This window comes from Verticillium dahliae, genomic scaffold, assembly GCF_000150675.1.
Source record: "Verticillium dahliae VdLs.17 supercont1.7 genomic scaffold, whole genome shotgun sequence".
NCBI classification, from domain to species: domain Eukaryota; kingdom Fungi; phylum Ascomycota; class Sordariomycetes; order Glomerellales; family Plectosphaerellaceae; genus Verticillium; species Verticillium dahliae.
In genome coordinates this window covers 1,300,361-1,314,601 of record NW_009276917.1, presented here as the reverse complement: position 1 = coordinate 1,314,601, position 14,241 = coordinate 1,300,361, and the positions used below count along the sequence as shown (strand labels likewise).

The 14,241-nt window shown below is 60.7% G+C and overlaps 5 protein-coding genes across 5 annotated transcripts; 2 read left to right on the top strand and 3 right to left on the bottom strand.

Moving 5' to 3' along the window:
- Nucleotides 1-38: 38 nt before the first annotated feature.
- Nucleotides 39-2,779, top strand: VDAG_04508 (adenylate cyclase; the record flags this gene model as incomplete). The annotated part of the gene is made up of 2 exons (XM_009650955.1): nucleotides 39-2,510; nucleotides 2,582-2,779. The coding sequence occupies 2 exons, from the start codon at nucleotides 39-41 to the stop codon at nucleotides 2,777-2,779; spliced, it is 2,670 nt and encodes an 889-aa protein (XP_009649250.1).
- Nucleotides 2,780-3,360: 581 nt separating this feature from the next.
- Nucleotides 3,361-5,359, bottom strand: VDAG_04507 (ALG12 protein; the record flags this gene model as incomplete). Its single annotated transcript, XM_009650954.1, has 3 exons — nucleotides 3,361-4,790; nucleotides 4,852-5,289; nucleotides 5,347-5,359. The coding sequence occupies 3 exons, from the start codon at nucleotides 5,357-5,359 to the stop codon at nucleotides 3,361-3,363; spliced, it is 1,881 nt and encodes a 626-aa protein (XP_009649249.1).
- A 255-nt stretch (nucleotides 5,360-5,614) lies between these two features.
- Nucleotides 5,615-6,338, top strand: VDAG_04506 (uncharacterized protein; the record flags this gene model as incomplete). The annotated part of the gene is made up of 4 exons (XM_009650953.1): nucleotides 5,615-5,823; nucleotides 5,989-6,041; nucleotides 6,107-6,214; nucleotides 6,283-6,338. 4 exons carry the CDS (start codon nucleotides 5,615-5,617, stop codon nucleotides 6,336-6,338), a joined length of 426 nt encoding a protein of 141 aa, XP_009649248.1.
- A 587-nt stretch (nucleotides 6,339-6,925) lies between these two features.
- Nucleotides 6,926-9,452, bottom strand: VDAG_04505 (ubiquitin carboxyl-terminal hydrolase; the record flags this gene model as incomplete). The annotated part of the gene is made up of 4 exons (XM_009650952.1): nucleotides 6,926-8,257; nucleotides 8,298-9,088; nucleotides 9,153-9,306; nucleotides 9,414-9,452. 4 exons carry the CDS (start codon nucleotides 9,450-9,452, stop codon nucleotides 6,926-6,928), a joined length of 2,316 nt encoding a protein of 771 aa, XP_009649247.1.
- Nucleotides 9,453-12,893: 3,441 nt separating this feature from the next.
- On the bottom strand, nucleotides 12,894-14,173 carry VDAG_04504 (mitochondrial phosphate carrier protein; the record flags this gene model as incomplete). The annotated part of the gene is made up of 3 exons (XM_009650951.1): nucleotides 12,894-12,962; nucleotides 13,017-13,805; nucleotides 13,874-14,173. 3 exons carry the CDS (start codon nucleotides 14,171-14,173, stop codon nucleotides 12,894-12,896), a joined length of 1,158 nt encoding a protein of 385 aa, XP_009649246.1.
- Nucleotides 14,174-14,241: the final 68 nt, after the last annotated feature.

The following is a 14,241-nucleotide window of genomic DNA, read 5'->3' as shown; positions in this document are numbered from 1 at the left end:
TGCGCGTGCTCAACCTGTAGTACAACGACATTGGCGACATGCCGCAGAGGTCCATCAAGGCGTGGCCCCAGCTCGTCGAGCTGTACCTGTCCGGCAACGAGCTGACGACGCCGCCGGCGGACGACCTGGAGGATAGCAGCCTCCTGCAGGTGCTGCACATCAACGGCAACAAGTTCACCAACCTGCCGGCCGACATATCGCGGGCTAAGAAACTGACGGTGCTCGACTGCGGTAACAACTCGCTCAAGTACAACATTGCCAACGTGCCCTACGACTGGAACTGGAACCTGAACCCCAAGCTGCGGTACCTCAACCTGTCGGGCAACAAGCGCCTCGAGATCAAGCAGACGGTCGTCGGGCCCGGCGCCGCCAGCCGCGAGCAGCTTGCAGATTTTAATAGGCTGCAGAACCTGCGCGTGCTCGGTCTGATGGACGTCACGCTGACGCAGCCCACGATCCCCGACCAGAGCGACGACCGCCGCGTGCGCACGTCCGGCTCGCTCGCCGGCCACTTGCCGTACGGCATGGCCGACACGCTCGGCAAGAACGAGCACCTGTCGACCGTCGACCTCGTCGTGCCGCGCTTCAACTCGTCCGACACGGAGACGCTGCTCGGTCTGTTTGACGGGCAGGCGCTGACCACGGGCGGGTCCAAGATTGCCAAGTACCTTCACGAGAACTTTGGCCACATCTTTGCGCACGAGCTCAAGCAGCTCAAGCCGCGCCAGCAGGAGACGCCCGCCGACGCGCTCCGCAGGGCGTTCCTCTCGCTCAACAAGGACCTCGTCACCGTCGCGACCCAGCACAACGAGGACAGGGCCGTCACCACCGGACCGGGGCCTAAGGTGGCCGCGCAGCCCGTGGTGCTGAGCAAGGAGGATCTCAACTCGGGCGGCGTCGCGACGGTCGTGTACCTGCAGGGCACCGAACTGTTCGTCGCCAACGTCGGCGATGCGCAGGCCATGCTCATCCAGACGGACGGCTCGCACAAGATCCTGACGCGCAAGCACGACCCCGCCGAGCCGACGGAACGCCAGCGCATTCGAGAGGCGGGCGGCTGGGTGTCGCGCAACGGCAAGCTCAACGACCTGCTCGAGGTCTCGCGCGCCTTTGGCTACGTCGGCCTCATGCCCTCGGTGCAGGCCGCCCCCTACGTCAGCAACGTGACGATCCGCGAGTCGGACGACATCATCCTCCTCGCGACGCGCGAGCTCTGGGAGTACATGTCGCCGGGTCTCATCGTCGACGTCGTCCGGTCCGAGCGCGGCGACCTCATGCGCGCGTCGCAGAAGCTCCGCGACTTGGCCATCGCCTACGGCTCGGCCAGCAAGATTATGATCATGCTGCTCAGCGTCTCGGACCTCAAGAGGCGGATGGAGCGCTCGCGGCTGCACCGCGGCCAGAGCATGTCTCTGTACCCGTCCGGCGTGCCCGAAGACCTGCAGAGCCTGCCGCGCCGCGGCAAGAAGACCAAGGCCGGCGATGTGCTCGACTCGACGCTCCAGCGGCTCGAGGCCGAGATTCCCGCGCCCACGGGCCAGATCTCCATCGTCTTCACCGACATCAAGAACTCGACGACGCTCTGGGAGATGTACCCCTCGGCCATGCGCTCGGCGATCAAGCTGCACAACGAGGTCATGCGTCGCCAGCTGCGGCGCATCGGCGGCTACGAGGTCAAGACGGAAGGCGACGCGTTCATGGTGTCCTTCCCGACGGCGACGTCGGCCCTGCTGTGGTGTTTCGCCGTGCAGATCTCCCTGCTCGAGGTCAACTGGCCGCCCGAGGTGCTCAACTCGGTGTCCTGCCAGCCGCTCTTCGACAAGGACAACGCGCTCATCTTCAAGGGCCTGTCTGTGCGCATGGGCATACACTTTGGCGAGGCGGTCAACGAGATGGATCCGGTGACTAGGCGCATGGACTACTTCGGCCCCATGGTCAACAAGGCGTCGCGCATCTCGGCCGTGGCCGACGGCGGCCAGATCACCGTGTCGTCCGACTTCATCTCGGAGGTGCAGCGGTGCCTGGAGACGTCGCAGGACACGGACCGTAACGGGTCGACGGGGTCGGACGACGCCTTTGACGACGACCAGAGCCTGGCGGCGGCGATCCGGCGCGACCTGCGGTCCCTGAGCTCGCAGGGCTTCGAAGTCAAGGAGATGGGCGAGCGCAAGCTCAAGGGCCTCGAGAACCCCGAGGTCGTCTACTCGCTGTACCCGCACGCGCTCATCGGCCGCGCCGAGCAGCACCAGCAGCACGACCGCGGCGTCGAGGTCGAGAAGCCGGCGACCATGCAGCCCGGCAGCGAGCTCGCCTTTGACCCGGACCTCATCTGGGGTCTCTGGCGCGTCAGCCTGCGGCTCGAGATGCTGTGCAGCACCCTGGAGAACGAGAGCGGCCGCGCGCTGCAGGCGCCCGAGACGGAGCTGCTCGAGCGCATGAAGCAGCGCGGCGGCGAGGTGACGGAGCGGTTCCTGCTCAACTTTATGGAGCACCAAGTGAGCAGGGTCGAGGTGAGTCCCTGGCACGTCGTGTCGACGTGTGTCGCTTGTACGGTGTGAATCGTGGTACTGACCGACGACAGACGTGCACCACGACGCTGGCGCTCCGGCACATGGCCAACGGCAGGGCGCCCATCGGGCAGCTCAACGAGCTGCGCGCGCCCATCACCGACGTGCTCGCCCAGGTCGCCGAGCAGATGGCCGAGCTGCAGCGCTACAAGGCGCGGTTCGGCGAGCTCCAGAGCCTCTCGGACGAGGGCAGCGACACGGAGCAGGAGTAAACGGGGCGCGGCCGCCACACAATACACAACAAGCACGGCGTGCATAAGGCGCACGGCGGGCATCAGGAGCACGACATCGTGTAGGAGGCCGAGGAAAGCACGGCGGCCACACAACACACAACAAACCCACACTGGCACACACGTACCGGATACTTGACGACTTTTGCGGCATTCGACATTCAGCATTCGCTTCAGCACGGCGCCACGGAGGTACGGGACATGACGGGGCGGGAAAGGAGGGGCGATACCCGGCGCCGACCACTGCGTTACCAATTACCTTATATATATATAAACTATTTTCTGGTCTTCTTCTTCTGGCCGACGGTTTGGATGGTCGGTGGGTTTCGAGTCGATGACTGGACAGGACCGCTGCAGAGGGATCAAACGGACCTGTTTTGGATCATGAGGGATGGGATCGCTTTGGGGTTTTTTGTTTCTCTTTCTTCCCGCGCACTATAAACGTCGCGGAGATGGTATATGCGGATGATGGACACGGAGGCGGTAGCGGATGCTCTAACGTTGTGCTTTTTATCACTTGTGTCTTTCGCGTGCTGCTGGGATGTATACACACGTAGCCGCTGTCACGCAGGGCCGTTATGAGAGGCCTTGAGGACCACGGGCGCAGATCGGTCGTATGGCACGACGGCGACAATGCATGATGATACACCTGACGGAAGTTGCTTCCTATTCGCCTTGGTGACCCATCTTCTTGTCACGGAAACATGACGACCTATCCATGTCGGCGCAGTATCTCCAAACGGGCCACCGCACACGGCTGCGCCAACTACGTCCCGACAACCACAGCGCCAACCTTGTCCCTCTTGAGGATATACACCCTCGGCTCCATCCGCGGGCCAACCCACCACCCGCCCGTCACGCCCCTGACGGCCTCCCGCACAGCAGCCACGACGCGGCCCCTGCCGACGACGGGCCCGGGCCCAGGGTCGGGACGGGGCGCAGCAGCCGCCTCGACATGGTTGGTCCCAGGCCTGCGCACCTCGACGCCGGCGAACCCCTCGACGACGCCGACCGTCTCCCACCGGCCGCCGGCCACGACGGCAGGGTCCTCGACGAGGAGGTAGTCGAAGGCGAGCCAGAAGCCGGGCCTCGCCAGCCGCGCCGCGGTCCTCCGTCTTGTCGAAGCGCAGCGCGGCGGCGTCGGGCGCCAGGAGGACGGGGCGGCCGGCGGGGTTCTGGCCGAAGAGGGTCACGCCCGTCACGCACGAGAGGACGTCGACGTGGATGGCGGGGGCCGGGGCGGCGGCATCGGCGGGTGCGGGGGCCAGGGCGGCGACGCGGGCGACGTGAGACAGGGCCTCGCCGCCGGGGTAGTTGAGGGAGGAGAGGGCGAGGAGGGCGGCGGCGGCGGCGGCGGACGCCAGGACGGCGACGGTCGTGGCGGCCGTGGCGAGGCGGGCGAGCGGCGACTTGGCGGCGCGGGCCGTCGTCAGGGCGGCGGCCTGGGCGGCGGCGGCGGTGAGGGGCGGGACGGCGTAGAAGACGAAGCGGGCCTCCTTGTGGGGCTGCAGGGAGTAGATGGCGACAAAGGCGAGGCTCGGCGCGATGAGGAGGCGGGCTGTGCGGGCCGTGGCCGGGTGGAGGGCGGCCGAGGCGATGAGGAAGGGGGCCGACGGGTTGAGGAGGAGCCGCGGCAGGGCCGAGGTGAAGTAGTAGTGCCAGGGAGAGGTGCCCCAGTCGGAGGCGCCGCCGCGGAGGACGTTGAAGGCAAAGGCCCAGAGTTCGGGCCACAGGGGCGTCTGCCAGAAGTACGAGTCGAGGGGCGCCGAGAGGACGAGGGCCGCGAGCGACGACACGATGAAGCCGGGGAGAAGGGCGCGAGGGGTCGTCTGGCGCGTCGCGAGCAGGGTCGCTGCCGTGGTGAACAGGAGGAGGGCGACTTCGGAGCGGAAGATGACGGCGGCAAAGACGAGGAGAGAGATGGAAATGCGGATGCGCGACGCCTTTCGAGCCTGGTCTGGGTGTGGCAGGAGCAGGGCCGATGAGATGGTGGCTGTGTTGTGGTCAGTCACAGATGCACATGTCAAGTCGGGCCAAGGAGGCATCAGACGTACTGAGACCAAAGGCGAACATGTTGGGCAGCGTCCTCGAGGCATAGAACATGATGTGAAACTGGCTGACGGTCATGACGGTCCACCAACGCGCCGCGCTTGTGCCGAGTCCCCTCTTGACGCAATGCGCATAGTAGAGCAGGGCTGCGGCGTTGTACATGCCCAACACGCCACGAACAATCATCTGAGCATGCTGGAAGCCAAAGATGGCGACGATGGGCTGACTGATGCCTGCTAGCATGACCGGCCCGACAAAGGACCGTGGTACGGCGCCCGGGAACGTGAAGTGGTCGTAGACGGCATGGAAGCGAGCGTTGATGTTGCGGGTCGGCGTGCCGTAGACGAGGATGTCGTGGGTTGCCTGGATGGTGAAGGACTCCTCGACCTTGGTATAAGGAGCAGCGACAAGGTGAAAGAGGATGGTGGCCGGGATGAGAGAGGCTAGAACGACATCTGGCGATGTTAGTGATGGCGTTCTTTGGTGGTGAGGCGACATACCAAGGGGCTTCATCTTGAAGCAGGGGTGATGGAAGTAAGCGTGACAGCTATGACATCTCTGGAATGGGAGAACGAGAAAAGACAATTGCTCACAGCCTCAATGGTTATAAAGTGAGTGACTCTGACGAGGCTGTCGTACATACAGTCTGGTGTTTGTACCTGCCTCAAGGCTGCCTCAAGGCTGCCCCAAGGCTGCCTCAAGGTATCTCAGTGAGGCACTCGGTAAGGTACGTACCTACCTAAGGGGCCCATCAGCATCGGCCTGAAGATGATCCATCCGCTCACCGCCTTCCTTATCGGTCTCGTCACAGCTCCCCCAGCACAGCACTCGACGCAACACAGAACAAGGACACGACTAAACACCAAGGCCGCCGTCGCCAGGCTCCCGTCGCATCGTCGCATCGTCGCATCGCCCTTCACTCGACCGATCAACCTCACCACCCATCCCCCACCGCATGCAGCACCAACCGCCGCCATGTATCTCATCGGCAACTTCCTCTACAGTACGGCCCTCCCCCTTCCACCTCCGACCGCAACCAAGCTAACCCCCCCGCAGTCGCCATGTAAATCGAATCCCTCCCCCCCGGGCCCCCGCGCTCGCAAACCAAGCAACGCCAGCTAAACACACCCCGCCCCTCACAGCCTCCTCATCAACGCCGTAGCAATCCTCTCCGAAGACCGCTTCCTCGCCCGCAGTACGCCCTTCCCCATCTCGTGTCTCCCATGCTCTCCCAAAAGGCTCACACCAGACCCTTCACAGTCAACCTCTCCCCCGCCTCCTACGACCCAGCCTTCGGCCAGGGCGCCGACGCCAGCGTCAAGGCCAAGATCATCAACCTCATCGCCAGCGTCAGGACCCTCATGAGAAGTACGGCCGGTTCCCCCTTTTTCAAAGCAAAACACGAAGATGCTGACGTGCGACTGCGACCTTCACAGTACCCCTGATAGGCATCAACACGATTGTCATTCTGTACGAGCTCGTCCTCGGATAAGACGTTTTTCTACCCGGGGGAGGAACTTGACGAACCAAAATCGGGGAGTGACGGCGGGAGGGCAAAAGGTGACAGCTTAAGGAGGTGGCTACGCATTCGTGGCCAGACACACATGCATGCCCTGACAATGGAGACATGGCGTTCACGGCTTGGGGGAACAAAACGAGCAGCAGGCGCGCGCTCGAGGTATGAAGGCCTATGAGCAAATATAGCGAGCTTCACACAAGCAGCAAATACAAAGGATAAATGGTTGCTGTGCTTTCCAGCGAACCCAAGCCAGTCATGTTGAATCTGGTTCGGCCGTGGACACCATGTACAACATACAGATGTACGCAACCGAGACACATGAAATCCGGTAACAAAAGCTCTCCGACACCATGCGTGCATGTGCCTTCTTTTTAATTTTGCCCCCGTCCATGAATTAGGTAGGTACCAGGTTTGGCGATCCGCCAATCTCCAGCAATAAACCCCCAGGCGTGCTGCCACGGCCGCTCAACGCACGCCGTAGTCGGGCAGCCCTTCCCAATGACAACCGCTTCAGACACCGGAAAACTATACAACCCCTCCCATATGGACATGACCGAGAATCAAAATTGGACCACTGAATACACCAGCATAAAACACTTGACACACACCCCCCCCCTCACGACAGCAGGTTGCTGCTCTTCCTGCGGCCGAGGTTGAAGCTGAATCGGTCCTTGAGCTTGCTCTCCGCCGGGCTCGACGACCCGTTGCCGTTCGCGCCGTGCTCCCCCGTGTCGGATCTGTCCTTGTTGAGGAAGCTGAAGCTCTTCTTCGTCATCGACTTGCTGCCGCGGTTGGCGCGACTCAGGATCCCCCCGGGGCTCGCCCCGGCGTCCTTGTTGTTCTTCCTCTCTTCTTCTTCTGCCATCTTGCGGCTCTCCTCCACCGCCCTGCGCATCTCTTCGTTTTCCCTGATGCTCTGCTCTCGCCTGCGCTGCTGCATCTCCTTCGAGTGCTTCTCGTCCGCCTTGCGCTTGTCTTTTTCGGCCTGCTTGCGCACTTTTTCCGCCGCTTCTTGTTCCCTCTTCTCGCGCTTCTTGTCCTCCTTGGTCGATCCTCGAGTCTCCACACGGGGCACCGCAGGGAAAAGATGGAACCATCGTCAACGGGTTGGGCGTCTTGGGCAGGGGATTGTCCGTCAACGATTCTCGTGGTGGCGCCTCGACCATGCCCGGTGCCGTCTGAGCGTGCGCGAGACTGTTGCTTGTGTCCCGTTCGAGGCTGGGGCTCAGCGGCTGCGTGCTCTGCTTTGTCAGGGGGATGACGTTGCCGTTGCCCTGGCCATTCTCCGACGCGAGGTTCGCCGTTTCGTTGGCAATCTTCACCTCCTCCAGGCCCTCGGCCTCCATTTCGGCCTGTACCTTCTCAAACGTGGTTTCCTGGTAGAACAAGACGTAGGCGCATGCCGTGCCAGGCTTGTCGCCGAAAAAGTTGCGCACAAAGTGTTTGTCGACCGGCTCCACCATTTCATCGTCGAATAGAAGCCAGCCTCGATCTTGCGTCTTGATCACCGAGACGTAGTGTCCGTGGTAGGCGTTACCTCCAATGTGAACAACAACCGCGTAGAGCTCGTACAGCCTATCGGGATCCTCGGCGTCGTCCGTCGTGTTGAACATGCGCAGGTGGTAAGGGTACACCACGCGGTGGAAGAGTTTCTGCAGCCGACTGTAGTCCTCTGTGTACTTGAACCTCTTCAGGTGCAGTGCGAGGACCTTCGGCAGTCGCTTGATCTTCATGCGCTTCTCCGCCTCCTGAAGACCTCCGCAGTGATCGCAGTGAAATTTGTTCCTTTCGCAAAGCATCTCCTCTGCCGAGAACTTGCGAAGACACGAGTGACGGAAGAGTGCTCCTCCAGATCGATCGACAAGTCGAGGAAGGTTCATCTCTTTGCGAGGCTGTCTCGCAAGTCAGGCACTTCGTCTCAGAGGTAAGTACGCCCTCAAAAATGTCGTGCACCCATCCGGTGCCCGGAGACCTGGCACCGCCGTTCACCTGGGGCACTAGGCTCGAGACTCCCGCGCCGAGCGCGTTCTCCACGGATTGCGCCAGACCGGCGCTAGCGTTCGCATCTTCTCTCTCCTGGATCCTCCTAGCGTTCTGCTCCACATTCGCGATCACATCGTTCAGGACTAGGCCGTAAAATTCGTGTGCGTCTTGGTGCATTGAGTTTCGGAACATCTCGTTGTCGCGCTTGAAGATCTCGAGGAATCTCTGGGGGCTCAGAACGCCGACGCGGTCTTCGCTCTGCATCAAGGCGCCAAAAATGTCTTTCAGGCCGGTGAATGTACATTCGGACATGCCATATGGGTCGGCGTTTTCTTGGTTCAGCTCGACGACGGGGCCCTTGATCATGGCTTGCTTCTTCTTGTATTCGGGGGCATCCGGCCGGTCCTCAGGCCGCAGACCAGGCTGGCCAGGAACGGGCGGCAGGTTGGCAGCCTGTCGCCGACGCATGGCCTCGGACGCGCTCACCTTCTGCTTCGCTGCTGGGTTGAGCGGTTCTTCCTTCTTCATCGGCGGTCGAATGCTAACTTGTACCTTGGGCCGCGTGCCGTCGCCATTGGGTGTTTCGGATGGGGAGTAGGGCGGGTAGTTGACGACGTTTTGCCTGAAAGCATCCTGGTAAAATAGTGCTTGCACAATGGAGTTGCAGTAACTTTGTTCAATTAGCAGAGACCAAAAGAATACGATGGAAAGGGGTAAAGGGCCTACCATGTGTTGCCGAACTAGAAGAAGCAATTAGCTATTGGTGTCTCGCCGAAGAGGCAAGGGTGAATGGGGTGGCAAAACTCACATTCTCGAGACCAAAGAAGCGGTCGGTCCCGTCATCTCGGAGAGGGCCAGCATTCTGAAGCATCTTCTCCAGAGGTGTGATTTCTGGGGGCGGCTCGAGAGCCTCTTTCTTCTTGGTTGCGGCATCTTTTCCCGCGGGACTCGTGGTCGCCTGTGTGAAGTTTTCGTGTCAGCAAAAGTATTTGAATATACCGGTGGCTACCACAGAAGAAGCTGATCTGGCGCTGTGGCGCGCAAATTTGAATCCTCGCAACGTACTGTTCCCGCGCTCTTCAGCTTGTTAAGGAATCCTGCCATGGTGGCGATTTGTAATGAGGGCACAAAAGCACTGGAGGCCTCTTTGTATTAAACGGTGCTTCGTATGCAATCTGAAATGTTCTCGGACAACACGAAATAGTCAATGTCGGAAATTGGTGTGGCGTTGCCGAGATCTATGCCGCGGTCTGGGTTGATGTACGGTTGGTCAGATGACGGGAGGACGGCTGCGGTACGCTTGCTGGATGCTGATGCTCGGATGTATGCGAAATAATGACCCGTGCTCGTCTAGTCTCTATCCAACAGCTGGACTTGCTGTGTGCGACGACAATGGCTGGCGTCGAGCGTCGAGTACAGAATGTGAGAGAGTGCGCGATGGTGGCGAGGCGACAACGGGAGATTCAATGGGCCGAGAGGTGGGCGAATCGCGTCGTCGAGCGGGGCGGCGTTGCTCTATGGGATATGGCTTCAGTGTTGTGGTCGATCCCAGGTGACGACAGAGCAGCGTCGAGCGGGCTGGAGGGAGGAAGCGTGCGTCAATGAAGGCGGACGCGAGGTGGAGGAGGAGGAGGAGGAGCAGTAGCAATGGTGCAAGTAGCTGAGGGAGCGAAGATGAGAGTGGGATACAGTGAGGGAAAAGGGTCGCAGACCAAGGCTTCCACTTCCGCTTCCACTTCCACTTCCAGAGCCAAAGCCAGAGCCAGAAGGGCCAGAGCGAGACCCAAGAGCCAGGGCCTGACACTGGTCCGATGGAGGCTAGTGCCTAGGCCCTCCACCGTTGCTACTCTGCTACGGCCTGATCTGTGCTTTCAGTGGCGGGGAAAACTGGAGGAGAGGCACGTTGCAGGTGTTGTGCCACAGGAGCAGGTGCAGCCTGGCATGGGGGCAGGGGGGGGCAGGGGCTAAGGGGGGGTAATGGGGGGGGGGCTTGGGGGAGCAGCAGGGAGCAACAGGGAGCAGGAACACCTCAGGAACAGCGGGAGAGGCAGGGGCAACCGAGAGACAAGCAGACGGGGCTGCTCGATGGCGCCTGCTTGCCTTTGCCTTACCCTGTTCGTACCTACCACCTGGCTACTGTAGTACTGTACCATGTACATGTCGTCTGTAGGTAATGTCAGCCTTCCCCCCCGTCTCGTGCCTCTCCAACTGCAGTGCATCTCTCTCATTCCATCCCTCATCTTCCCCCTTGCCGTCTCTTCATTTTGGGCCCCTCCAACATTTGCCTTTCCGTCTCGAACACCTCCTCCTGGCCTCCCACCAGCCGACTCCTGAGCACCACACAGGACACTGACTCCAGACTCCGACGCCGTCACCGACACCGCACGCCCTGGCTTGCCTTGGCCTAGTCCATCCGCCAGTGCAACACTAGGACGAGGTGGGGGGGGCGACATGGGGTTGGCGCGTTGGCGATTGCGCCTCCCAAGACCCCCTGCTCACAGCCTGAACAGGGAGTCGGGACCGTCTGTAGCGACATGCCCCGAATCGACCGACAGCAACTGGAGCCCAGCGACTCAGCGCCCCGACACGACTCGGCGAGGCGGGCTACTGTACTTCATCCTACTTGTACGTCTGTGCCGTTCCTTTGTCGACGGCTGATCAATGTCCAGGCCAGCCAACGAGCGACGACTTTAACCGATCCCCAACCAAATCGGCGGACACAGCCTGCCACCTGTCACACGCACCAGAAGGCACTTGCCAGAGCGAGCGCCAGTGGTTTCTTATTCTACTACAACCTTCTCGCCCCTCGTCTCCGTCTCATCACTCCGGCGTTACGGGTACAACCTATTGTTGCTGGCGGCGGGCGGCGCCCTTCGCGTGTCACCCAATGCCGTGGGTCGCTGCTTGGCGCCCCGTGTCGATTGAGTTTGCCGTCCAATTCTCGCTCAAGAGACAATCTGTCAGAAATGTTCGATTCCAGGGAACTCCACGGCCGCCACGGACTTGGATGCAAAAGTCAATCCTTCGGGCCCCCAGACGAGGCCGTCCTTGGCGTTCCTACCAGGCGTCACCGGTCTCTGAAAGAACTTCAAGCGTGCTCGACCTCTATTGCAGTGCACAGCAACGCCTCCGTCTCACATGTTGCGCTCATCAGACTCGCTCGCGGATCTGACAGCCCTGGTCATTTGATCTGGAACCCATTGGTTCCCCCGCCTTTCATTCGGGCCATCTCGAGAGGAATCGTCAAGCTAGCCGCGTGCTTACTCGCTGCAGTACCTGCCCACCCCTCCCTCCCACATTCTGCGGGTGCGGGGCCGTTGGTGTTCGCGCCCATGCTGCTCAATACTTTGCCGCTGATGGTCCGGCATCTTCCCAGCTTGTTCGACTCGACCGTCGATGCTTTGTTGATCTGGCTTGAGCCTTGGTGCTCCGCCTCTACGATGGATTGAGAAGCGACCTTCTCCATGGAGGAGAAGAGACATGTGTGGCCTCTGCTGGCCACCTGTTTGTTTCTTTTGCGTCGTAAGAACCACGCGTCCAGGAGCCCTCGCTCTCCCCCCACCCGAACATCATCGCGCGGTATGCCATCGGCCACGTTCTTTGATTCCGCCGCTTTTCCCGATGTTGACCTTAAAAGTTAGTATTGTGTAGCTTTCCCACTAAGCATGCCAGCCAGTCGACCCTTTGCTTTCATGGATGGCTGACCAAAAAAACATCCGGCCGCCTAAAACAGCGACAACATCCCACCAACCACGTCTCACTCCCCCACCCAAGCCAGCACCCTCCCGGAACCCAGGACCGAAAAGTCGCAAGCACTCCAGCCGATACCCCGGTGGCGTATTCTCTTGGCTTATCCTCCTGCGTCAACCTCCCGAGCCCACATTCCCAATATTCTACTCCCAAAATGCCTGGCGCTATTGTCCATGCTCCTCTTCTCGTATACACCATGTCTTCCATGACGTCGTGGCTACGAGAGATGCGCTTACCTCACTCAGCATGGGCCAAGGCCGTAGGATCCGTCTCCCCCCTCAATGGAGGAATCAGGAAGAGGACGAAGAGACGCCGAGGCGGCTTTCATCCTGCTTCACGGACATGCAAAGGATAACATGTCCCACAGAGCACACGGAAGAGCCGACCAATCTAGCTTTTGCGTTCTCGGGTGAGTGGCCAGCCCCAAGCTGCAAGTGGGCGGGCAGGCGGCTGGGCGACAAGGCACGGGAGATAACCCGCCTACGCCATATGGTTCCCGAGGAAGGGTGTGGTGCTGCAGCTGCAGCTGCAGCTGTCGGCGTCGCCGGTCGCAACGGGGTGGTTCGACATGCTCCAGTCAAGCATCCCGCTTTCTGTATGCGGGCACATTCAAGCTCATAGCCCTTCACATATGACATTCTCCAGATGCCATTGCGGCACCAGTGTCATTTTGTTTTGAGTCAGTCAATGTTGCGATGAGCAAAGTATTCCTAGTTTCTACGGATACCACCACTCGACAACCGATGACCTACTCAGCACAACCCGAATTCACCTCTTCTCGCACTCGTGCATTTCTCACTTCTTCTCCACGGCCTGTGACGCACCGCCCGTCGTTGGGAGACCCATGAAGATCTTGAAGTAGTCCTACAGCCACTGTTAGTATGGTTATGCATGGTAGAACAGGCACTTGAAACTCACATAGATCATCCACTGTAGACCAGTCAGAGTGCCAATCATGACGATGCGCACTGGAAGACCGTTCCACAGCCCGGAGAAGCCAATATCTTTGTAAATGCGGCTCAGGGCACCGCCAAACGCTTCGCCGGGCGCACGGTTGGCGTTCAACTTGCTGACCATGACATCGGCAGGGTGAGAGACGATGGCGCAGAGGATACCGGCCAGATAGCCACCGGCAAAGGAGACGCCGGTCTGGGCGCCCTTGCTGTAGTCGCTCTTCTGGCCAGGCAGGCGGTCGTAAATCATCTCGACAATGGTCTCGAACGATGCAAACTTCATCATGGTGTAGGGGATCTGACGACCCCAGAGAGGGTAGAGGCCCTTGTACAGCCCGGACACGCCCTCCTTGGCCGCGATGGTGCGGATGCCGTCGAGCGTGCCGCTGTAAGGAGACGGGATGCCGCCCTGCATGCGCACCTTGACAGCCTCAAAGGGACAGAGGGCAAGGTCGGCGAGGAACTCGGCCGAAGCGGACGCAGTCAGATACAGGACCGTCTTGTACTTTTGGGCATTCTCGGGACCGGCAATGTCCGAGTATTGCTTCTTGAAGAACTCATACCAGCCATACTTGAAGGCGCCCTGGGCGGAGTAGCCGAAGAACGTCGGGCTCCAGCCGGTGAAGATGCCGCGCACGCCCTCGCCGCGGAAGATCTTGCCCCAGGCCTGGAAGTTTCCCGTGTACAGCTTGGAGTCGATCTGGCGACGCGTCTTGACGAGGTCAAGCGGGGTGTCGGCAAAGTGCGTGAGCCCCTACAGGCTGGTCAGATGGGGGTTCAGCAACACGCTTGAGGGGGGGTGGGAGGCTCTTCTCTACGCACGCAGGCCATCAAGCCGCCAAAGGTGCAGGCGGCATAGTACCTGCCAGAGTAAAAAAAAAATCCGGCCGGCCTTGGCCTGGGCGGCGGCGGAGGCCTTCTCGAACTCCTTGGCCGCCTCGGTAATGAGCTTGTGGGCCTTGCCCTTGACATCGTCAACGGTCGACTCGGCGCCGTACAGCTCAGGCCGAGCCTGGTACCTTGTCGGAGGAGGGGGCCAACGACGTGCGCTTCGGAGCGGCCGGCGCCAAAGGAGACGCAAAGCATGACTGGAACGTTTCCCTTCGGATACAAAAACGACATGATTGTCGTGATGGCGTGCCCCCGGGAGAAGGGACAGGCTCTGGTGTCCTGGTGTCTGAAAGCGTGGT